This window comes from Amphiprion ocellaris, chromosome 10 (assembly GCF_022539595.1).
Source record: "Amphiprion ocellaris isolate individual 3 ecotype Okinawa chromosome 10, ASM2253959v1, whole genome shotgun sequence".
Classification (NCBI taxonomy): Eukaryota; Metazoa; Chordata; class Actinopteri; family Pomacentridae; genus Amphiprion; species Amphiprion ocellaris.
The window spans coordinates 13890381-13916308 of record NC_072775.1 but is presented as its reverse complement, the minus strand read 5'-3'; the positions used below and the strand labels follow the sequence as shown (position 1 = coordinate 13916308).

General features: G+C 41.5%; 2 protein-coding genes across 6 annotated transcripts in view; one reads left to right on the top strand and one right to left on the bottom strand.

Annotated features, from left to right (window-relative positions):
* Positions 1 to 726: 726 nt before the first annotated feature.
* On the bottom strand, positions 727 to 15871 carry LOC111580350 (nuclear receptor ROR-beta-like). The gene is made up of 10 exons (XM_023288069.3): positions 15473 to 15871; positions 8936 to 9021; positions 8704 to 8845; positions 7575 to 8102; positions 6460 to 6581; positions 5910 to 6042; positions 5260 to 5367; positions 4568 to 4678; positions 3365 to 3477; positions 727 to 3277 (listed from the first exon to the last, which is right to left on the bottom strand). The coding sequence occupies exons 1-10, from the start codon at positions 15477 to 15479 to the stop codon at positions 3116 to 3118; spliced, it is 1512 nt and encodes a 503-aa protein (XP_023143837.2). The 5' UTR covers positions 15480 to 15871; the 3' UTR covers positions 727 to 3115.
* The window catches only part of gpr35b (G-protein coupled receptor 35 b), a 33442-nt gene continuing 10679 nt past the window's right edge, over positions 3166 to 25928 (top strand). The window contains exons 1-4 of one of the 5 annotated variants that reach the window (XR_008602914.1): positions 3166 to 3302; positions 4553 to 4667; positions 6489 to 8151; positions 8440 to 9048. Coding sequence is in view for 1 of the 5 variants with exons in the window: in XM_023288057.3 (XP_023143825.2) it covers positions 25592 to 25615 (24 nt within the window). In the remaining 4 variants the exon portion in view is untranslated. Of the gene's footprint in view, positions 3303 to 4552; positions 4668 to 6488; positions 8152 to 8439; positions 9049 to 16019; positions 25616 to 25928 lie in introns of those variants that run through there. The other 4 variants (XR_008602915.1, XM_055014150.1, XM_035956257.2 and 1 more) reach the window with 4 other exon arrangements.

Sequence of the window (25928 nt, the reverse complement as noted above, 5' to 3'; positions counted from 1 at the left end):
TACACACCGACTCAGTAAATGAACTGACTTTGACAGGCCTCCATGAACCATTACTGTACTGTATACTGCTGTTGCCAACTTCTCTATTTAAGAAAATAAGTTATTTGAGTAGAATCCGTTTTTTGTCAGTCAATCAAAAGACTTATTCTTGTAGTCCATACTAATGGCATCAAAGAAAAACTACTATATACAGCGCATACCACAAAGCCCATTTGATATCAAATAGTCGTGGCCTTTAAAATTTGCGTAATAATATCAATGATTTTTGAGGCTATCTGATTCGCCAACCACATATGCAAAGACCTGTTATAGATATTGTACTGTACAAAAGTTTTAGATACAGTAAACACAAAAACACCAGATATTACCTTCACAACAGTACCAATTCTCCCAGGTGTGTAGTTTTAAACAAATTAAAATTACTTGCTATAGTTTTTATGTAGCTTCAAGCTACTTCAGTTGCTTCTCCGTCTTCATGTAAGCCCAGACTGTCTCCATGATATTCTGCGGGGGCCTGGACTTCTGCTGCATTACTTTTGTGGCTTGAGAATCACTTTTTATGAGTCTGGCTGTATGTTTGGGGTCATTATCATGCTGCAGAATGGATTTTGGAGCAGTCAGATGCCTCCCTGACGATACTGCACGCTAGATAAGGGCCTAAACATCTAAGCTGCCTAAATACTTGTTCACATATATGAACTCAAAAGCTTGAATAAGACACAAACATTTCAAAAGAAAAAGAAACCATTTATTACATTCTTAAAACCACATATAATGTATCCAATTGGACAACAATATATATCGAGCTGTGTGACTCAGTTACTCTTGGACTAGTAATATACCTCTTGTACATTTTGTCATACAGGGAAAGAGAAGGGAGACAAACTATTTGTTTTGTTTGTACTTTTCCTAATCTTTCTTCAATTAAAAAAAATAGATCACTGACTTTACAAGACAAAAGTGGAGACAGTTCAAGAAAAATGTGGATAAAAGACTGACAAATAAAGGAAAATCACAGCAAAAGAAACATTTAAACCCCAATAATGAAATTTAACTATAACTGATTTTTTTTGTAAAATTCAAAATCCTATGCATCTCAAATTTAATGTTACAACATTAGGACAAACAGGAAGGGCTTTGACACTTTGTGAGTAACATTCACAAAAATAGAACTTACGGCCACAGTGATTATGGTTATGGGTCTCATCTTAGGTGCAAAGGTGTGAGGAGTACAAGGCTAAAAGACGACACTGGTAATAAAGGGACAAGAGATCACAGCTAGCTCCCTGAGCAACAGGCGGCAGCAGGTCCTCAAGAACTCTGCTCAAGAACTTCACAGCACCCCTAGTAAGACGTTACCATCATCTCAATGCTATAACGGCCTTCAGAAATTGTGTTCGTTATGTACATGAAGATTATAAACAGTTCCTGGTGACCCGGTGTGACAGATATGGAATAAAAAATGACTAAACAGACTGACAGAAGTCTTACTGGCTTTGAAAACCAACTCAGGGGGGCAGCTGATAGCTCTGTCTGGCTTTAGACGAGTGTCCAGTAAGGAAGAGGAAAGTGTAAGTGCTTGGTATTCTGGTGTTGGGTTTGGGACTAAAGGAGAGAGGGACAGCAAATGTACAAAATAATACAGTTGCACCAACCAGCAAGGAGGGTTTATGATACATAATATGGACCATCATCATCCCGGCCTTTAACATACAGAAACGTTATGAGTGAAAGACAGTTATACTACATCTATTGTACTGGCTGCTGGTTAGAAACAGGTGGGGAGATCCAGCGTGTCCCCTGTTATTGTACAGTTTTTGAAGTCATCTTTTGCCTTGCTTTCTCTTTTCCTTAGTGTCCCGTTTGTCCTCTTGTCTCTTTAGGCAGGGGGCGAGGCAGCAACAGTGCAGACTGAAAGCTGACAGTTTAAATGCAAGGCAATGTTTCTTTGTATTTTGCCCTTGTTTGAGTACACTGCCTCCCCTGCTGTGTCGCATCTGCAACAAGTGTCCACCCCATCGCTTGCCTGATGGCCTTTGCCACTGGGGCAAGAAGGGGTTGTTGCCGTGGAAACCTGAGAGTACTGTCACGAGAGGAAAAAATCGTCCAGAAAAAATAAGAGTCCAAAATATCAGCTTTTCTCACTTATCCATCTTTTGTCCTTCTTCTTACGTCTCGCCATCCACTTTTCTCTCCCTTTCTTTCTAAACTGAACTCACACATTCTAACTCTCTCCATATACTTATATAGTCATCTATTTACATTCTTATTTAAAATATTTGTCTATAAATGTGTATATAAATTAAACATAATTTCATCTTGTCCTGTCTCTAAGTGGCATTTACAAGGAAAGGGGTGTGTGGGACTGAGGTTTCTCATTGCATTACAAGAGCCTACAAAAAGGCAGCACCGAACACTGTCTAAATGTGTGTGAGACTGGTTCTGAGCTGATGAATGAGTTCAGCCTAAGCTGTGAGTCATATGTGTGTGTTTTTGTATATCAGAAAAATCTCTGACTCATGATCTTGGTCCCTAAGTGATGGTCAGTACATGAATATTGTCGGTATGAATACGCAGGCGTACCATACTGAGATGCATGAATATAGAGAAGAATATTGACTAAGAGATGTATTAATTGTGAGACTTACTGATCAACTTCATTCTAATACTATGAGTAAAACTCTGTCTCAGAGTGGTAGGGTTGTACATTCACTGTTGTTTGGGTTCTCGTTTGTGCACTGGTGCTTATTGATGAGGTACATTCATAACTGGTTGGGTTGATCCACAGCGGATCAGATGTTGAACAAGTGTTTAGAGCTTGGAGCTGTTACATGCTAAGTGGGCTGCAGTGATATTATTACGGTGCCCATGTGCTTGTCGTTAATGCTACAATATGCAGAGGACCATGAGCATGTGTGGTCTGTAGTGTAAGGTGCTTTGCCTGCTGGGAAAGTGGAGGACTACTTTGGGATCATGGGAGACGGAGTATTTAAAGTCCTGGATTGTCTCTTAACTGCTGGTTGTTGAGCTTCAACATCTCTACCCTTCTCTGTCTCTCCTTTTGCTTCCCTACCTCTTAATACACTATCCATCTCTTGTTTGTCTATCCATTTGTCTAGCTGTCAGTGGAGTCCGGCAGAGACATGTCGCTGCCAAACACTTCCCGATAAAGTGGTGGGAAACTGTAGGCGGTCTCTGGGTGGACCAAACGGAAAAACTCCAGTTTGTCGATGTGGAGGTTACAGATAGACTTCATTATGGGCAGCTTGGACACCATCTGAGGGGACAAAGCAAACACAAAGGTAAATGTGTGAATGTGGAACTGTGGTTGTGTTTAGGAAGAGTAGTGGGGACTTGTGTTTACCTTGTCCAGTTTTTCGTCAGAGGCACCACTCTTATGTAGACTGTGCTGCAGAGCCAGGTAGACTTTCTCCTGGAGTTTCTGAACCTTTTGGCCTTCTGTGAGCCAGGGTCGATCTGTATGAACAAAGATATAAACCTCTTAACGTAGAGTTTTCACAGTTTGTTTCTATTTAAGTAGATTTAAGGTTTTTCAGATCACATTTCATACTACTGATCAGCCCCAACAGTTAAACCAACAGGTGAAGTGAATAACATCCACTTGGGTGCTGGCATTCATGTGGATGTTACATTGACCTATACTGCCCATCTAAACGATGTAGTCGACAAAATACAGCCCACCCGCCATGGCAAAGGAACTTTCCGACAGCACTATCCTCAACCAGAAGAACAACATGCTCTGCCACACCACAAAAACTGCTCAGGAACAGTTCGAGGAACACAACAAAGAACCCTAAACCTTGCCGCAGCCTCCAAGATCCCAGTTTGACTGAGCATCCACAACATGCTCTGGAACAAGCCTGATCCACAGAGGCTCCACCCCATAACCCACTGAATCCACAGGACCCGTTGCTAACATTCTGGGACCAGACTCTATAGAGACTTCCACAGGACACTCCCAGAGGTCTTGTGCCCACGCCTCGACATGTCAGAGCCGTTTTGGGCAGCATGTGGAGGACCAACACAATAGTGGACGGGTGGTTTCAATATTGTGGCTGATCGGTTACAATTCTGTCTGAGCTCCTTGCCGGAGCAATACAGTGTTTACACTCAGTAAATATTAAAGTTTCCATGTTTCTTTTACAGATGTGTTGTTGAAATGGCTACTTTTTAGGCATTATTTTAATGGTGACAGAGTATTTAGTGCGTGTTTTGTCAATCTAAAATAAAGCAATCTAAAAATTTAAATCATGAGGAAAATGTTCAGTTATACAATGCAAAATCTGAAGTTAGCTGAATACCCCACATGGAAGACATCTAGAGAAAAAAAAAAAATATATATATATACATAAATATATGTATGTGTGTGTGCCAAATGCTGAACATTGTGCTCTACAGTAACAGTTAGTTACTCTTGAATGTTATTGTGGCCTTTTTTCTCTTACAAAGGACAGAGCAACCCTGAGTGCTATTTTCACTACTTCTTTAACATGCTTGTGCCTATGAATGTGTTTGTGTGTGCGATAAACAGAAGAAAAATAATCACCAGGGGATAGAAGGACGGCAGCACTAAACAGAGCCATCTCCTCATCAGACAGCTGCAGACGGCAGAGTCCTTTTCCAAGATCAAACACGGCACTGACCAGGTCATCACACCCTGCACAAAAACAACACATTTGATGAATTAATTGACAAAAATAATAACTTAAAGTCTTTAAGAGTCTTGCTCTATTAAATTACTGAACCAAGTGATACCCAGGAGGACTCACGATGTGAAAGGACTGACTAAGACCTTTATCTCAGCCTACTGTGAAACATTCCATTATCATTTAAATGAAATTATAAACTTATATTACTGTTTGACCTATCAGAAGTCACAAGATCCCAATATTTATGAACAATATTGAAAATTACTGCTGTATTGACTGTTACAATGCAAGTTAGAACCTATCAAGCTGCTTACTGCTGTGTTTAAGAGTGTTTGTTTTTAGCTTTCCCACTAGAGTGCATTGTTACATATTTCTGCTGACTCTAAAGAGGCAAACAGGCAGAAACTAGAAAGCAAAATCCAGCTGGTGGCTTTCAATCACTTCTCTTTAAAGCCTGATCTTTCTTTAAAGAACTGATCTTGACAAGACTGAAGCGACTGTCTTAAAGATTAAAAACAATCAGACGCTTAAGAGCTTGAGGCTGTCGATTGTCTGAATGTTTACAAGCTCACACAACTCTGATCCTCACCAAGCGCTTTGAAGAACTGAGCCGGGGCGAATTTGCCGTTGAAGAAGATGGTGCTGTTGTTGATGTTGAAAGCTCGACACATACGTATAAGCAGGACCTCCAGGCAGCCTAAAGGGTAGTCACAGACAGAAGAAAAGACGTGGAGAGATGGAGAAAGAGGAGCAAGGGGGAGGGGAAGACAGAGAAGGCCAAAGATACTCCAACAAGCACAAAAGAAACAACAATATGTAAATAATTTTGACCCAGATTGGTGCAGCATAGCATATATAAGACATTATTGAACGTTTAAAAATCAACAGGATAGCATTGATATCCACCAAGATTTTTCAAAAGAGTTCAAAACATTTACATTAAGTAAATGCATTGCCGGATATATGCATTTTATGTCACATTTATATATATGTGTTGAGTGGATGACAAATAAATTCAGAATTTTGTTTCCAGAATTGTGTAATTCTCCCCAGTGTTTGGACCAGGTGTGTGTAATTTATTCAAACAAATAAAAAGATGATTAAAAAAAAAAGGCAAAGGTAGAAGGTTGGAGACAAAAAACAGGAAGGAACTAAAGTTAGCAAGTTCAAGACTTTGTTTACTTAGTAAGAATTAACTCTGTGAATTAAGTTTTGAGCATGTTACGACTGTGCACTGACCTGCTTTCAGCAGTATAATCTGATCGTTCTGGCACAGGTCCATAAAGCCCGCAATACGTTTGGCAAACTCCACCACGTACTGGATGGCGTTGGTGATGTGGTGTGCACACTGCTGCCACATCCACTCTGCTGACTGAAAAAGTGGAACAAAAACAGATATGAGTATTACATCTACTCCACTGCGTCCCGTAATAACGCTTTAATTAAGGTCACACCCATTGTGTTTTGTTACAACTAGATGATGACATAGAGCTTTTTTTGAGCATTATTGAATTTGAACCTCTTTCTTGTCACTGAAAAGAAATATCGAGAGAAATGCACTAATCTGCTGCATAATGTGAGACACATTCAAAATAACCTACAGTGTCCATGTTCATTTTAATGAACACAGTGCAAAACTATAGCTAGCTGCGAGTTTCTGGAGAATGACTGAAGTCTATGAGAAGCATAAACTCTATCACAAACTACACAAACTTTCCATGAGCATTTGTTGACAATAATGAAAATATCATCCTTTACGTCTCTGCAGGCTGAAGCATGCATTACATACCTTGTTCTGAAAAACACGTGTTTCCTCAGGTGTGTATTGTACCCAGGTGAATCTCTTCATGTCTTCGGCGCTGTACTGACACGTGTCCAGGTGAGACTTAACAATACTCTGAGTGATACGCTCTGTAAAACAAAATATACGCACTAACATTAGTGCTGTGTTTCCGTCTCTACAGATCATAATAGTGTGACCTTGAATTACTAGATGCTTTCCACTGCTCTGCTATTTACTGCCAATGCCCCTGACAGGACTGAGTGCTAATGGCTCATTTTCTCACCTTATTTCCACAACTGTTGGAATTTTTTTCCACCTCACGCACTTATTACCCACCAATCACAATATTTACTCATTGCTTCCTTTAAAAGTCCCCAGAGCCCCATTCAAGGCTTGCTCGCAGTTTGTTTTTGCCAGCAGTCATAAAATAAAATAGAAATTTATTCTTCCTCAAGGTCTCTGGAGACATCTCTGTAAAATGTTGTTGCTGCCTTACCTGTTTAAAGACCACCACACCACCATCCCTTTATCTGCCACTGTGTTTTGGAGAGGTGGTGTCTTCATACTGCTTATTTACTGCTTGTTTTTCCCATTTAGTATTTTTCATGTCCTGTTTGCTGCATATTTTTTGCTAACCTATTTATGAAATGTCCTTGTCTTTCATCTTAAAATTTCATTGAGTCAATTGGGCTTTTTAAATTATATTTGCTTTTATTTAATTTAGTTTATTTAATTCACGGTTCAGCTATTTTTCTAGGAAAGCACAGCTAAGACATAACTCTACCTTCTCAAATAAAAGGGTGCAGTACATTTTTTTAATCATTATATTTAAGAATAAAGCATAGGATAATCACCACAGTAGTGCTCTGATTTTATCTTTTGACAAGAAATGTTTTTGTTTTTAAACTAGTGTTATTGAAATTCAGCACTTACAGCATAATATTCCACAATAAGAGGGTATTTACATGAAATAGTGGAGCAACATGAAAAAAACAAGCTTGTTTCTCTTAATTTATCATACAGCAACCACTATTTGAGGCTTTAAATTAATCTTATGCTGCTCTCTTTGTTTAAGCAATAGGCAAATAACAAGAAATGATTTTCTTATTTTCAGTACTCACCAAGGTCTGTTATTGAGCAGTCATCAGGCAGGTCCAGCAGTGCATGTGTGTGTCCCAGCAGCGGATGTGTGTGAGAGTGTGAATGCAGGAGCTGGATCCCGTTGGTGTCTGCCCCATCCAGTATAGTCTGCTGCGGGGAATTCTGATTGGACAAGGATGAGGAAGAGGAAGAAGCAGATGATGAGTTGGAGGTATTCCCAGTGCTGGCACCTCCACCTCCGAGCAGCTCCAGGCTGCAGTACTCGCTGGCCTCCTCGGGGGTCAGCGGCAGGTCGAACAGGTCAGGCAGCGCTGCGATGTCGTCCAGGTCGCTGAGAGTAGAGCTGGAGCCGCCGCTGCTGTAGGACCGGCTCAGACCCTCCTCGGCATCCTCTGCACCGCCGCCACAGACTCCGTCCTCCCTGGGTAAAGACAGAGTAGTGGAGCCACCGCCTCCGGAGCCCACACACTCTTGGGACTTCTGATGCTTTTGAACCTCAGCGTAGAGGCTGTCGCGCTGCTTCTTTGACATCCGGCCAAACTTCACAGCTGCAGAGAGACAAGACATTATATTCATTACTTCGTTCGCATCTTGCAGGTAAATACTTAATTCACTGCAGGGTAAATTACTATATGTTGTGCATTTATCTTGATAACAAAAAATCTAAATGTTTTGTCCTATTTTTTAGCCTTGGTGCAGAACACTTGCATACATGTTTTCTAAAACTGTTCCTCCAAATTTGCTTTAGGTATTGCTTTTCAGGCTCCCTTAGCATTCTTGTGCCTCATGCATGAGTACTGTATGTTCTGGGCTCTATATCCAGTTTGCATAATGACAGTTTATCACCTCTTCCGTCTACATGCTGTATTTGTTTTCTCTCTGCAGCCTACCGAAGATGGAAACAAGTTTCGAGCCGTCATGCGACAGCTGATGTGACACATTGCTGCTGAGGGCTTCAAATTCTCCTGGTATCAGCTTTAATTTAAAGGCACTCACTCCCTTGGCTTCCCTGAAAACCTACTACTCTACATAACTTCCCTTATGTAAGTGAACCAAATCAATTGTGGGAAATGTTAAGTTTAGACATGAATGTCATGATTAAAGGAAGTTTATAAAGAGGCTAAAATGCAATGTTTAGTCTGAGTTTACCATCTCGACTCATGCCCAAAGCCAGACACTTCTGTAGGCGGCAGTGCTGGCAGCGGTTGCGGTTAGTTCGGTCAATCAGACAGTTCCTCTGGCGAGAACAGGAGTACATGGCGTTGTTCTGCTGACTGCGACGGAAGAAACCCTAAACACATAAACAGACACATATAAACACTGTAAATGACGAGCAAACTTTAGATAAAACAAGCTGGTTAAAATGCGGTTTCCTCCTCACCTTGCAGCCTTCGCAGGTGATGACTCCATAGTGGATTCCTGAGGACTTATCCCCACAGATCTTACAGGGGATGACCTCAATTTGAGCTGCAGGACCAAAAAACAAGAAGAGAGGTCAGAAAACTATTCCATAATGTGTTTCAAACTGACATGGAAAGCTGCACTTCAGCTCAGACAGCCAGTCCACATCTGTTAGTGAAGCGCAGCTGTTACATATTTGACTTGCTTGACAGTATTCAGCCATATTATGAACTGCTGCCAAAAAATCCCATAACACAGACTCCCAGAGAAGCTCATATTTGGCACACTTCAGTGCCAGTCAGTTAAAAACGTTTATAAAATTATTTTCTTCATGAGCAATAATTTTGAGAAGCTTCCCTCAGGCATCTGTCCATACAGAACCAGTGTTCTTAAATGAATTAATGATTCACTGATCGCTGCTGATTCTGGTGGTAGATTACTTCTAATTTTCCTTTATTTAAACACTGGCCTATTCAGCCCCTTCTGGTGTTACCCATTATTACTCTATTTCTCTGAAGGCCTGTGAGAATGTTGTCAACAAACATGTGATCCTTTTCCAAGGGTTTGCTCGTGATACACAACTATGCATGTAAACATGACATTTCCCTTTTTTATGTCTCTGATTTAAGGTGCAACATGTCCTCCACCTCCCTCATGACACAAACCTCCCCATTATTTCTCCATTATTGGAACACAAGCCAATCATACTTTAGGCACAATTTTTTCTCTCTTTTGACAGCTGTCCATTTATGCTGTGCTATTATGTTTTATGTGTTATGTTATTATGTGTCTTCTGTAGGCCTCGAAAAGGTCACCCATGCTTTTATCTTGTCACACAAAGCTTTCAGCAACTGTGTATCTGAGCTCACTTAGAAGGCCATCTACTGCCTCCAGCTGATACAAAATGCAGCTTCAAGGCTTTTAGCTATTTCCATTTCACTGAGTTGTTATACTGCACTCTCTCTTGCCTCTTTTCTCCAGGAGCCCTTGAGTTTCAGATTTGAATTCAAGATTTAACTTACAATGTTACAAGGTTTAGACATATAATTACATTTTACGTAGTCCCCTTTGAGTCTGACAGCAGTCTGGGAGCCTGTGGGTCTGTGTGTATTAAAAACTTCTTCTCTGTAAAACCCTGGCTGGTAAAAAGTAGCCCTTACTTTATTGTGGAGGCATGTAACTCAAGCTTTATCTCCCATCTTTTACAGTTTGTTGGTTTATTTTTTGTCCATGGTGTCTATTTTATGATCTTCAGACTTTGCTGTACTGCACATACAGGATTAACTGAAAAGCCCTATGGTCGTGTTTTATTTTATTAGGAAATTAACGCATTTCAGAAGCTGAAACAGATCCCTGCTTGTCGTAATCGGGGGGGGGGGACTTGTTGTGAGACCACCCAGTGATACACAAGATGTCCCAATGTGGAATCAATTAGCAACATATGTAGTTTTCTTTATTCTATTCATGCCAAACACTCAGAAAACAAACTGTCCTTCTGTTAGCACACGCTGTACAACAGAAGATAACTTGCTATGGACTGTTTGTCTGCACCCTCTGTGTGACCCCCATGAGGCAACACAAACAGACAGAGAATCACATGACACTGCCACTTATGACTCAAACACAAAGACTCCTCTCTTGACGGAGGTTTAAAAACAACAACTATATCATAAGATTATCTGTACAATCCCAGACTTATTCACCAAATTGCTATTTGCACTACAACTACGTTTGCCATATGGAAAACCGCTTAGGGATTGCGGAGGAATTGTTGCACTCTTAGCTACTGGAAAAGACAACTTTCCACTTCTTATTCTGCTTAATGACACAGTCGGCTGTCTCTTCTCTAAAACTGTTGGCTAAAATACTCCAACTGATCAGGGCAGCTGCAGACATGCAATGGAAAAAATATCTCCCTCCTCCTCCCTCTCCCTCCCTTCCTCTCTTTCTCTCAGGTTCCCCTCCACCCCTCCCGCATCTCTTGATTATATAACTCTTGTCTGTGAGCATTCCTCACAACACTCATTCAGCAGGCTCACTCTAGCAACACTGACGCCCCGCCCTCCGCAGACTCTCTCCTTCCCACTGGCCGTGCAGTGTTCCCAGCCTCCTTGGTATTGGCTGAATCATCCATCACTCGGCGGCTGTAGCCTGTCAGCCCATGTGGACATTCTGTCCTACTGACACACTTTCCCACTGCAGGGGGAGAGGGAGGAGGGAGGCAAGCGCGATCCCGGCTCTCTGCAGACCAGTTTTAAGGTGGAGCTGAACAATACTTCAGACTTCCCCCATAACACGTCTCCCCGTAGGCTTGTAGCTCGCATTAGAAAATTGGCTCTGTTACATAACAGCAACATTAAACAGGAGAGGCGATGATCATAAGCAGAGAAAAACTGCACCTAAGAGCTCGGCTACTACGCAACACACATTTCCACTGATTTCCCATGAGACTATTTCTGTATGGAGTAATTCGAGCCGCGCTGTGCAGTTTTATCAACAAGAAACCACATTTGGTGTGACTGTAAAGGCCGCATACTGTACTTGGCAAAAGTCCACACGGATCACACAAACTCGAAACTTGAATGTCAGCTATTCAGCCCCTACCCCTCTCTCAGGTCTCTGACATTGAACTTCTGTTTCAACCCGTTCTATTCTTGTCCTGTGCTGAGAGCCAGGATTACACAGATGCCCAGCCACCCACCCCTGTTGCTACAACCACACATAAATACTTTCTCACTGCTCTTCACTGACTCTCTGCAGATACCCAGAGACAGAAACCAGTGGATCTCCTTAACGTTCCCTTATTTAAAGTGACCGTCTTGCGCATAAGCTGGGAAATGAAAAACAAGCATGCCAGTTAAACTAATTACCTGCAGTGCATGCAGAGAATTGATAAGTCCAGGGAGTTAGCAGGGTTGCTTTGAAGACAATCACATAGAAGCAAAAAATAGGTTTGCAACTAGCACTTATTTTAATTACTGATTGCTCGTATCCATTAGTTTCTTGATTGATTAACTGTTTCCTCTACCATTGTAAACTCTGCACTGTCCAACACTGAAGACTTATTGTATTTATTATCATAAACCAACATATATGCACGTTTAAGGAGTTGGGACCAGTCTATTTTCTGCATTTTTTACTTTCAAAGTGACTTTAAGGACTAACTGATCATCAGAATACTTGCTGCTTTAAAAATTAATTTGCAAAATATCACTTTTCTGAGCCAAAAGGCAATGAAAATCCAACTCCTAAGAATATTGATAGAAACAACAGCAGGAGCCGCACTAACATTTACCAGGGTTAAAGGTAAACAGCATTTACCTTTAACCCTGAATGTCACTATTGGCGTGTGCTAGAAAACCAGTCTGAGCTATTTGACCTTTAGCTCTCTCTCAAGAGAACCAGCCTTCCAGGAACATCAATACTAGTTCAGCTGTTTCTTTTTACAGACATGATGCATGCAGAAGGCATGCAGAACTTCACATTTATCACTCAACGACACATTAACAAAGTCACAGAAATTACATAAATGACACACAAAGATCGATGTTTGAGTGCAGCAGGTGCTTGAGCTGGAGGGCGGCTACATTGCGTGGCACACCCAGACCTTTTAACAAAATAAACTTGGAACTGACACTCTAACGGTTTAGACAAACACATTGGCCCCCAGAGTGTTTATCAGTTGGCTAAATGTGTAACCTTGTTATCTCTACAAAGGCTAATTCAGTCAGGGTGTGGCAGGGAGAGGCGAGGAAAAATCACTGACTTTATGCTTCCAACAGTTCACTTCTCTGCCTCTAATAAGGAACAAACAGCCAATCATTCGCCAAGACTTGCCCCTTGGCTACAGTGTCAAACAGTCAGTGTGTCAGCAGCACAGTGGAGAAGAAGATGAATTTTGACCTTCCACATGTTCCTATACGTGCAAACATGCACACACAGAGATTGTGCTCCTCTGTTTTATAATCCTAAAACCTGTTCTGACACAAGTACATTCTGTTTCCTCATTACAAAGGTTACAATAACACCGCGGATCTGTATGTTCTCTTAGGTTGTTTTTTTAACCTGTTCATAAGTTTGACTGACAGAAACAAAAAACTCACTTAACATGAGGTGAGGGCCTTGTGTTCGAGCTTTATGTATATTAGCAACAGTGAGGCACTTGTGTCATGCCTCACAGTAGGGTGTAGGCCCACAGTGTAACAGAGCTGTATCACAACAATCCGCTGTGGTTGTCCTTGTCGCTTTTCCCACTTTGAAGTCATGTTAGAGGTATGCACAGCACAGCATGTTTTCCAGATTATTTAGACGAGAAGTTTGCTAAGTCTCAGGAAGGAAGATATACTCAGATACAAAAACAACATGCAGTTTATTCTCACACCGTCTGGTTGTAACCAGGAAGGAAACGGTCTTTCTGGTTACACCTTGTAGCAGCCCAATGTCTAACATCTCGCAGAAATATTTTTGTTTTACTCTGACCCGACTTGAAGCAGAACAATGACGTTCAGCCTCGACATAAATGCACATGTACAATCTGACTGCTGGTGTATTCAGTGGTTTCTATTTTAAAAGATGCAAATACGAGTGGAGGCCAAGCTGAGGCCCACAGAGGGGCGATTAGAACAGAGCTAAGACCTTCAGAGGACTCTTGTAGCTGGTGTCAGTGTGTGACATGGAGTCTTATGATATTTTACTTAGGTAATAAATAAATTCAATCTGCTATCTAGTGCAAAACACCAGACAAAGTGTCAAAGGTCCAGACATCATAACAGGCCTCTATAAAAGTCTGTCAGCAAGCCAAAACTGTTAGGATGACTCAACAATTTGGCCTAAAATGATTGCAAATGTGTGTAAGCATGCTCAGACTGGGATAAAAATGCTGACGTGCTTTTCCAGTGAGGCAACGGTAGGCTGTGTCACTAACCTACATTTTCAGCTCAGCCAGCTAAGAAAGGGCCATGGTTTGTTTACATTTGGATATCCTGCCAGGGAGGGTACCTCCCTCCACCAGAGGCCCCCATGCGTCTTCCTCCCTCTCCTTCACTCCCCCTTTTATGTGCAAAGTCCATCTTTTTTCCTCTCTTGCCATATTTTATTTAAGGTAATCTTCTGTCTTGCATAACACAAGGCTGTAATTTTGGTCTTTGTTAGGGCAAAACACCCAAAATGCAACACATGAGCAGAACCAAGCATTACTAAGCAGTTAGAATGAGCTTGTTTAAAAGGTTATGTAAGCATGTGAAACCAAAATGCTGCAGGTGGATGAATTTTAATTACTATTTTGAGATGCCACAAAAACTATGATGTGGATGCACAAGAATAAATGGCTCTCAAGTGCATAAAATACACTTTGATTTGAATTTCTGAAAATCTTTAAGCCTATTTTGATGCATCTGGTATCATATCTAACCATCTCTGGCATTTCTCCGGATGCACACAGGCACAGCTCCTCGATAATAACAATTTCCTCCCCCTCTGGACAAGTTCAAGATCAGTCAGTGTCAGGGAGAGACACGTTTGAAGGCCGTCCGTCAGTGCGCGCCTGTAACCGCACATGGTGTTGCACGTCCGGCGGCATGACGCTTCCCATTGTCTTTCCTCCTCCCTCCGCTATGAATGCTGTATAATGTTGGGTGACATAACTAGGTCAGTGGAACAGCCAGGTCCCTCTCCCTCTGTACGCTCACACAGTCGGCCATGCTGGCACAGCCATCACATCACAACAACATCACAACTCTAGAAACACCGCTCAGATTCTCACTACTAAAGTCAACTGTGGAAATAAATACTGACAGCGAATCACCAGGATTGTTAATTGTTCCAAAAAAGTACAAAATGTCACCTAATTAGATGATTATGTAGCAATAAATATAATAGTTCTTAAATGTAATGTTATGATGTTAGTTTAAAATTGTAGAACATTCAGTATTTATATGCTTACTCCACGTAATTAGAAACCTGACACGCTTGACTAACATTTCGATTACATAATTCTAGTTTTGGTTAACAACAACCTCCTCTCATGCCCCTCCCTCTCCTCATTTCATAACTCCAACAAGAACCCCCCCTAGTAAAATTTGCAGGACTCTCAGGTGAGATAAGGCTCACATTTCTACAAAAAAAAAAAAAACTGACACACTTGGCACCTCCACGAATATAAAATAAAGAAATAAATCACCATTACGCACATATCTAAGTGGAGATCGGGTTTGGTTTCATCATAAACAGACTTGAAAGATGATCAAATAAAACAGAATTATGCAGCTCATTCTACTGAGTGTACAGCCATGCCTTCAGCTCTTTCTCATTGCATGTTGAACTTCGGCATGCTAGGCTCGGGGTTCTGTGCTGCTATAATCCAGTCATGAGGGATTAGTGCGCACTGGGAGGAAAACAGGCGCAACTCCAAGTCCCTGTGCGCACACATGTGGCTGTTCCAGCTCGAACCAAGCCACTACTGCGATCACGACCAAGTTCACTCAAACACAGATTGACAATGACACGAAAATCAACTTACCTCTCATTTTGGTGTTTTCTTGTTTCCGTGAGCAGGACGACGAAGACTCGACTACATGTGGTTACTGTAAATAACAGGATACTGCTGAATAAAGCGTTGCAGCCAGAGTGACCTGGCTCTGTAAATATTTGTCCCGGCTGCAGTCAGTGTTCGTAAAGTACAAGCCAAAAAAAAAAAAGAACAAGCAGAAAAAAACTCCCCGAAACTCTTCTTTTCTATCGCTCGGTCAAGTCCGAGCAAAATAAAAAAGTGGAGGAAGGTTTAGTTCGCATCGTTACCGTCTCGGCGCGCTGCTGAATAGATTTGGATCAACTTTTTTTTTTTTTTTTGACAGAACAGTCCCACGATGCAGGAGCGGTGTTCAGACCCCCCCTCTGCTCTGTGACTCTCCGCCTGCTTTCCTCTCAGTCTACCCTGCTAACCTACTTTCTCCAAGCGTGGACTCTCACATGATCTCACTGCCGACAGCTCCTCTCGCAGCGCTCGCGGGGGCGCGCAATCGGGAGCGAGTTTTAAGGTGGCCGTGCAAATGATTGACTAGAGTTTAGTTCTTTGCAGAGCAGCGTTGTGTTGTGAGAAATAAAAATGATACGAAGGTAATTAAAACTGCGAGCAGTTCTGCTTTAAAATTCCGTTTCACCCACTTCCCTGGCATCACATTGTGTCTCAGCACAGGGGGCAGCCTGTAAATCTGTTATTAAATTTCACAACTACCTGAAGTTAAAAACAAACAGCAGGAACCTTTTGAACTTCTTTTTTTTTGTATCAGAGAGCTGACACATTACTCGTTGTATTACATTTGAATTAATGGTGTTGACCTGAATGATTTTATGCAAACATTTGGCCTCAGTGAGCCTGCAAAAGCGAAATCCTCAAAGTGAAGTATCTTCAAAACTCCTACAGAAACATTATCTATTGATCTATCAATTATTAAAGCATTTTTTAAAGCAAAAATGTACACTCTACCTTCCCAAATGCTGGTTTAAGTATTCTTCAATTCATTTTTTATAGTCTGTGGATTGTCAGTCACAGTTTGGAGAAGTTGTGATTACTATTTTACACTATTTTACAAAGAAAGACACTAGATTAATCAATAATCATTAGTTTCTCCAAAATCCAAAGTGCAGAGACAAGTATTATTCCTCTATTGAGACTGTTTCCTGAATAGTCCTTGTGTTATTTATGATCATGAACACATTTTCCCCAGAGATATGAGAAAAATCAGCACAGTGAATTTAGATTCTAAAAAATAACACAGAACAGTAGATTTTGTAGACTTGTACAATATATATCTGAGCCTGTGCACTCAAATGAGCTTTGTTCCTCGGTGGTGTTCATGTGGATTAACAGGCTCAAAAATATTCCTGGCTGTTTTCCTAGTGATTGCTCACCATCTTTCAGTTTATTCTCTGGAGAACTCTATTGCAGCTTAGACCCACTGACCTCGTGAAGTTTGATTTACGGAAGTCTGGTTCCTGTTTCATGTCCATATTTCTGTACTGGTCGTGCTGGAACATATCACAGCCGTGCATTTGCATTCATTTAACCCATTTATATCTGAGTATCAGCAACTTATTTGCACTGTTTTTGTTGTTGTTTTTGCAGCGAATGCTTCAGTTGTTTTGCACTCTTATGAAGGACATTTTGTGGGAACAAACTGACAGCTCATCTCTCCTGGTTTAATGATAATTACTAAATGAAAGTGACTCAGACTCTCATGCAAATGTGTGCTCGGGACAGTAGGTAACTGTGGGTGCTGATGAGGAGCTGGGCGGGTGCTGGAGATGTGTGGGGGGGGTGCCGTAGCGGGTGGCCTTATGATGCAATGTTCTGGCAGCAGTGTTATGAAACAGCATGAAGGCAGAGATTACTCAAACTAGGTTAGTGGAGCAGCTGAGCACAGAACACCTACAGTCACTGATTCTTTTTTCTGCCTCTCTCTCTTCTCTCTCCCACAGTAACAGACAGACATAAGTGTGCACATTCTTTTGTTTTTTCCTCTGCAAAACCATTTTCCTCTGCCACTTCCTTGTTTCTGCTTATCTTTATTTTTATTTATACATTTCCCGGCCTCAATTGTGTCAGCCAAAATGAAGCATATTGAAACAGCTTGATGTTTTCATTCATGCACACATGTTCAAATCCTTATGTTTCGAGCCTTTTAGACAATTTTTTTCCTCTCAGCCGCCTGTGTCGGCTGTTTTTTCCCCCTCTTTCGCCCTGTGCACATCTCCTGCAAAGCCCCTCTGTTCTATGTCTCCCTTGACAACGGCAGTGACACTTTGACCTTAGCTCTTACATAACTGCTGCGCAGCTCAGTTCGAAAGCAGAGGAAGCAAAGAGAGAGAGAGAGAGAGAGAAAGAGAGGGAGTGGGAGGAGGAGGGCTTAGGCATGGCTTCGTATGTGGCAGACATTTTGTTGCCCGATGATAAAGTAAAAGGTGAGGGAGAAGCAGCAAGGAAGAAGAAGAAGAAGAGCTTAGAGTTTTTGGAGGGTTGCCAGCAGCAGCATAACAGGATGAGGGAGCAGATGGGGGAGGCCGGCAAAAAAAAAATTATACAAAAACGGATGGATGTTTATATCACAGACTGTGTGACAACAAGCAGAACTGCAGCACACACAAAGTGGTAGAAGTGTCCATGTCACTGTGGAGCAAAACTGTCATTTAAAGTGACAGATATGAAGAGCCTGCATTGGTTCCCTGAGATAAAACAGACTGCAAAAGAATATTGTATAAGAGCAGTTTTTTATGGGTAAAATGCAACGTTGGTGACTCTCTTTTATTACAGCGCTGCAGAAGGTTTAGACTCGCTTCTTCAGTGACAATGTGAAGACACATGGATGTCATCTGAATGCAGAGAACCAGTCCCACTCACTCTGTTTCTGTGTTTTGTACAGTGGAAAGCTGATTTTCAGATTTTCCCACCCACCCGTGAATCTGCGCATGGTGCCGACTCTTTGAATCTCGGACGAGCTGGCATTTTGTTGTTATGCAGAAGGTCTCGTTGTTAGGAATGGCACACAGTTTCTCCTGGCCCAGATCAAAGCCAGTGTAGCCTTGTGACTCCCCGGGGTTGAATTTAAAGGCCTCGCTCACATCAAAGAGTCTTTGTAGGGATGAGGGCCCAACTGTAACTGATTGGCTGCACATGGTTGCAGTGGGGCCCCATGGCCAATCCTTCCTCCTTAGCAGCACCGGCTCTTTACATTCCAGTCTGGCTTCTTACACGCCATATTGTAAATTTTTTGCATGCATATGTGAACTGGGGTAATTTAACGTACATTTTTCATGGACCGTATTCACCACTTGATACCCTTTCATTTTCTAATTTGTACTAATTTGTACACAAGTGCTTACACCCACAAAATGTATACGTGCTGCACTGTGCCAGACAGTTTGCTGAGATTATTTCAGACTCCTGCCATCCACAGAGCTGTAATCCCTCACTCCTGCTTCCCTCATGTTAATCTCCTGTTTTCTTCTCTCCGTTAATCCAACCCCCCTCCCTAAAGCCACGGCTCTGTAATCTGGAGCTATGAGCTCTGCTGCGTCACTAGGTCAGTGTGTCATATGCAGTACTGTCACAATCTACCCATCCTCCTCCTCTGCACAACTCCACTTTACATCTCCGTCCTATCTCCATCTTTTCTATATTTCATTCGTCGTTCTTTTTTTTTTAATCTCCCCAGCTCCTGTTACCACTCTACACTCCCGCACATCTGCTTCTTTTTCTCTCGCAGTTTCTCCTTATCAGTTCCATTTTTTATACACTTCTCAACGGCAGAGTTTGATAAAGGCTGCATGCAGAATAAATAGTACGAGTTCAATCACCGGTCATAACAACACACAGATTATCTCACTGAGCACTCATGTTGCCTCAAAGTTACATGCATCACAGGAAGAACCTATATTCTTGCGGTGTCCTTGGCCTGCATATCTCTCAGTTACATTGCGGAAATGACCTATTGTTGAGTCTCTAAAAATACTTTTTGAGCCAGTAAAAAAATAGATAATATCAGCATCTGTTTTGAAGCTTTAGAGCGACCTGCACAGAAGTGAACCCTGATTGTAGTTGATAGACCAACAAGTATTTAGGAATCAAAACCTGGCCAGTCCATTTGATACATGAAAATATCCATAAATCCATCTATTAGCTATACTTATTTCACCCTGTAGAGGTTCACAGGCAAATGGAGCTTCTCCCAGCTGACACTGGGTGAGAAATGGGATACATCCTGGAACGGTCGCCAGTCCATTGTAGGGCTACCATAAAGAAACAACCTCCATGCATCCTCACACTCACCACTTAATCTACAATATGTGTATGTGAACATGTGGGAGGAGCTAGACCACGACTCCATAGAGAAAACCCCCAGTCAACCGGCTGGTTCGAACCAAGCGCCTTGTTGCTGTGAGGCGACACTGCAAATCACATCACCACTATGCCACAGTATGTTAATGAAAGGAAAACTTTGAATATTATTTTTATGTTTTCACCTTAAGCCTTGACCACTGCACAGCAGTTAAATGAGGATTTACTTTAGTCTTATAGACTGTATTCTCTGGGTTTTACATGGATGGTTTTCTGCCAAATTTGAAAATTATTATTATTTTTATGATTTTTTTTTCTGTGTATCTGTTGTTATTGTTTTGAAATCAATGGGCCTCAAGTGAGTTGAAAAAAGGCAATATCATATCCTATGTAACAATCATAGATTATACACATTTTAATCAATCACACTAGTTGAATGTTAGAATCTTCATAAATAATAACTTAAGATTTTTTTTAAATTTACGTCTAGCCAAGATATTTAATGTTACACATAGAAATACCTCTAAAATAAATCCAAACAAATCGCATTGACTCTGACAGAGGAAAACATATTTATTAGACATATTATATGTCTAGTGTCTGTTCCAACAAACACCTCCTCCTTCCTGCAAACACATTTGCTGACACTGAATTTTACCACTAATGCCCCTAAACATTCAAAGCAGGTCAATGCCTCTCTGCTGTCAGCTCTGAACAGGGAAATATTGGTTGTTCTCTATTCCCCTTGTACAAATAGTTACACAAATCAAACAAGCAATTCACCTCTTTCTACCTCCACAGCATACCAATATGTCTGCCAAAGAGGACACGTCTTTGTTACGTGTTGCTAAATTTGGACAAGTCTTTATGGAAAAGTTTTCTTCTGTGGCTGTTTGAATATGTAAACGCCATGCTGACACACAAACACACACCGAGTTACGCCTATGTTTAAATTTCTTCAGTATGTCTGGACTTGTCTTGACAAACATGATCAGCAGCGATTGTGTCGCTGTATAGCTCACTGTCTCCTTTTCCCTTTCCCCCACCCTTCCACATTTCTCTTCTTTGTTCCTCACAAAGCAAGTTCAACGTCCACACCCACGAAAGCCTGAATAGAGGGAGGACTGTGTGGTGTTGACACAGTCACAGTACCGAACATCTAATTGAAGTAATGCATTATCAAAACAAACGATGGCCGTGATTGACTGAAGTCTGAATCTGTCCATAATCATAACTGATAGCAGTGGGCTTTTTAAAATACGTGTTTGCCTCAGTGTGGAAAAAACTGTGCAGCTCGTGTCTGTGTCAACATTAACACAGAAATCTGATGCAGATACAAATGCATGCCATGCAAAGATGTGGCAGGAGTAAAAAGGGGTCTCCATGGCAACTAGGTTGTGTTTATCTTGAGTGTGAATCAACGTGCTTCGCCATGTGAAGCTGACCCAGTTACACCCAAGTGAGTGCAAATGCACACACATAAGGTCCAGGGGTACACACTCTGCATGCACATGCGATCACACGTGTAATAGCACTTGGACGCTGCCAACATTAGGATATTTCTATCTAGAATAAATAAGGCCAGCGAGTGTAGTGAGTAGAAACAAGTTATTCCAGTATCCTGCACATTTTCCTCAACTGTGGCAATTCTCACTTCTTTCTCACGTCTCATTGCTTCCTCCATCTTCGGCCTGATGACCTAAATCTGTTGTGTGCCATCCACAGGCCACTGCTGGACACCATCCTTATCTCACTAGTCTTTCATCCTCTCATTTTCTTTTTCCTCCCATATTCCCTCAGATCATCTACTCCCTTTTTTTTATACTGCAAGACCTCTAACTGCCTCAAATGACCTAATCAGGGAAGAATGATAGTTTTCTGAAGATGACTTCATATTCATGCATGACCAAATCACTGAAACACTGAAAAATCAGTTTTTCTTGTGCAGCTCCCAAGTTGTTTCTGAAGTGGGTTTATTGTATTCACCACCCAGATTTGTGGCATCTTGCTTAAATGCCAGTTGCACACATATAATAAACAAATTCTCACCCCACATTTTTGTTTATCAAGACAAACACTGCATTTGAGAATCAGGCATGGGTGAGATGTGGTAATTCAGTTCATATATAACCGCCCAGATGACTCATCGCCACGCAGCCAGCGGAAACAGAGACATCCAGTGTTGGGATTGTGCTATAACATGCTGAGCTTATGTAATACTTGGAGTTTGCACTTTAGCATGCTGATTTAATGATTTTTCAGTCCAGATTGTGAGAACGCTTCTCAGACACATCACAAGTCACAAGTAAAGTATGATCTGAGGTTCAGAAATTACAGATGAATGCTGTGATTGTTGTCTGTCATATTTCCCATTTACACACATGCGTACAGTAGAGGAGTTTCTGTGGGAGTGGGTTCTCGAAGCAAATACAGTAACACACTTTCTGGTGACTGCTCGCTGCCCCCCCAAAAAAGTTGCAGATAACAGACTGACAGCCCCCACAAACATTATGCAATGATGGATCATTATGTAATCTGTAATCACAACAAAAAGCCTGGGCCAAAGCATTTTGAAACTGTCTGAGTAACAGATCCACACGGAGCGATTGGTGATTCATCTGAGCTGATTGGCACCTGTGAAAGTGCAAATTGTCTCTGTTGCCTGTGTGCTTGGATGCCGACTCGGAGGATGTTATCACTCAGTCAATGAAATGGAAGCTTGTGCAGTGTTTCTCCACATTCAGGAGGTGTGCAGAAAGTCTGCATTGCGTCACAGCAGGGAGCAGAGGAAAAGGGAGAGAAAGGAGACAGGAGGGAGGGTGAGCAGGGGCACAGCTGGGGGAGAGAGGGGTGTGTTCTCACTGACCTAGTTAGAGCTATGGAAACCCCCGCCTCCCTCACCCACCCGCTCCCCCCCACCTCCTGCCTCACTACTGACGTGTAAAGGGCACTTTCAAACACTACCAGACAGACAGAACTGAACGCAGGGAGGCAGGGAGAAGAAGAAGAAGATAGCCAGGCGGTTAGAGAGAGACGTACAGATCAACAGACTGGCTGATCTGAGTCAAGAAAGATGAGACGGACTGAGACTAGCAGACAAACATATCACGCCGTGATATATCAGATCCGGGTAGATCTGGGAAATATCTCTGTGAAAACAGGATAAGCCCACAGGGATTTAAAACTAATTAATGATAACAACAGGCTACGTTGGAAATACTGAACCCCTTCATATCCTGTGCAATATTAGATTTCTGCCTTTGTTTTTCAGAGAATAATATCTTTGAGGCATGAAGAAGCTTTTAATAAAATCTTAAAATTGCTAAGAAATGCAATAACTGCAAAATACAAGCTGTAATTACTAATAAACAGGATCTAATCCAACATTTCCTGTGCTTTTCAGGGTTCCTTTTCTAGAAATCTTGATTTTCAAGGGCACTGTAAAGTAAGATGTGCTGCAAGGATGAGCAAGTGAACACACTGTATTGATTGCAAGTGTTTCACATAATTAAGTCACTTTATCTGCAGAACCAGGCAGCTTTCTAAACCCAGCCTTCAGTGTTTTCTCTTGGATAAGGGTTTTGTCTTTCTGGTTTCAAAAAATCCACATTACAGTTCAGAGGCCGCAGACAAACGGAGCAGATTACTCCTTTCTTGAAAGCGGACCACAAAACTTTCCTCAAACCAAACTGTTTTACCTAAAATAGACATTACAAGTTAAAGGGCAACTTCATACTTCCAAACCTTCCTGCTCTGTCATCTGTTTTTGTGTCATGTATTCTCATTAGTTCCGTTTGGCTCGTCCAAAAACTTTTCCAGATTACATTTTCAGACACCCCCTCCTTTTTAAAAAGCTCTCAGTTGTTCTTGGTTTCTTTCGTCAATCGTTCCCTTCCCTTGCTGAGTGAACTTTCAGCCCCGTTTCTGTTGCTGAAGTCCTTGCCTTTGATGACTGACTGAAAGTTTTCTGTTTGTGTCAGACTGTTTCTGCAATATCTGAAGCGTTGTCATTACAGACACTTTTATTCCAGTTTGACCCTGATCACTGTAAAACCAAACACAATACAGGTTAAGCTCTAAACCCACAAACATAAATCATGAACATTTAAACACTCATGACTGTGACACAGACACAATCACTGTATGTAGTGTTGCTAGGAGCCAGAATAAGGAACACGTTTTCATCTTCTCAACAACTTCTTTTTTTCTTCTTCTTCTATCCATGACCTCATTCGCCCAAGCGGAAGGCCTGCGTACTACAAACTAGCATTTCTTTGCCCGTCATTGTCTGTAGTTCTAAAATATGAGCGCAGAATTGGACCAAGGCCTTATGAAATATTACAACGCTGACAATGATTCATCTCAGTCTGATTTAAATCTGATCAAGGTTCACGATTATTGTGGACAAACCAGGGAACGTTTCATTATCATTGTTGCTCTTTACTCTGATAGCAATGTCCTCCGCTCCTGGATCATTTAAATGTTGTCTGTCATTGTCATAGAGACTCAGTAACCATTAAGTGGACTTATTCTGACATTGGGATTATGCTTAATCATTGTCCAGAATATGTGATATGAAACGCTGTTGCTTAGTCATCGCTGAAAACACACCCTCCCTCACAAATGTGAATCAGACCTCTGTAGACAAACAAGCACATAGTTACTGTAAGACATAGTTACCGGGACAAAAAAACAAACACAAACACTCATTCTGTGAGGAACTGAATTCCTCCATTTCTAATTAAATGCTCATTAACCGGGCCATCATTGTGCAGCGCCTGGTTTGCATGAGTGGCAGCCAGGCTGGCCTATGTCCAGGCTTCAGCCCATCTGTCTGATTGGATAGAAGATGCTCTCTGACACTAACCCATGAAGCAGGTTCGCCGGATCTGCATGAAGATAGAGAAACACCTGCAGATGTGTTGATGATTTCTCAGCCTGTTTCAATTAGCAGTGTCTTACTGAATCCAAAAACCTATTTAGAAAGGTTCTTTCATAAACAGATGTTTAATCCAGAGGTCTGGGGCTGTTCTACTGTCAGCTGCTGACAGTCTTAGGAGAAATCATAGGCCACTTTCGCTCATCAATCGATGTATGACAATTGAAAATAATGTTGGGACGAAACAGTTTCCAGATCAGAACTGACACACTGACACATATTTTGACATTTGCTGGCCGATCTTGCAGCTAACAAAAGAAAACACTGACCCATTTCCCTTTACACTCCAGTGAGCATTATGGTTGTAAATTGTGTCTCTTGCACAATACATTTTGCGATTTCCTTTTCTAGTCCGGCTTTGTCGGTGCAGCTTTTGACCTCCTGCTTTAATCTCCACCATAATGTGCCCTTGTTTCTTTTTGTGTTTTGTTGTTCTCCTCGTTGTTAAATTATCGCTTGGAAGGCATATTTTTGACAAAAAACTTTAAAAAAAAAAAAAATAAATAAAGCTCTGGCTAAAAAAGGCATGCAGGAAGCTATATAAGGTGAATGCAGAAATGCAAAAATAGAAATATTTTAATGAGTTTGTTTCATGACATTTGTGTATCTACGTGTGAATTTCCATTATGCAAAAGTCTGCTCTCATTGTCACTTGTGGGAAAGGAACTGGTTTTGTGATCAGCAGATGTACTCAACCACTATCTCGCTATATGCACGTATATTTCCCCGATGATGCACATTTAGCCACAGAGACAGACACATGTTCAAAAGTAGAGGAAATGATGCAAATGTAGCAGAACTTTGCATATATCTGTAGAAGGCAGAATTCTTGTGCAGCCCCCTGTAAAATCAGTTAAGCAAGATTTATGAACAAGAGTGCAGCTCAGTTGGTAAGTTTTGGTTTTGTTGGTTAACTTTTATCAGCTACATTGAGTTTCTCTGCCTTTTTCAGGAAATGAGACGTGTCTCTTTGTTACAGTTTCTGTTTTTCACTGTTGTTTTTAACCGATATGTTGCTGGCTGATGTCACCTGGCTACAAGTCTAATCTCCCCCTTGGGTATCATAAGGAAAGAGAGACTGAGATGCTTGTGTTGCATGTTTGGAAATGTTTAAAAAGGCCAGACTTGAAATTTTTTTTCCTGTCTTCCTGGCAACAATGTAAGGCAATCAAGTAACAAAGCCACAAGCTCTTCGGTTTTTAG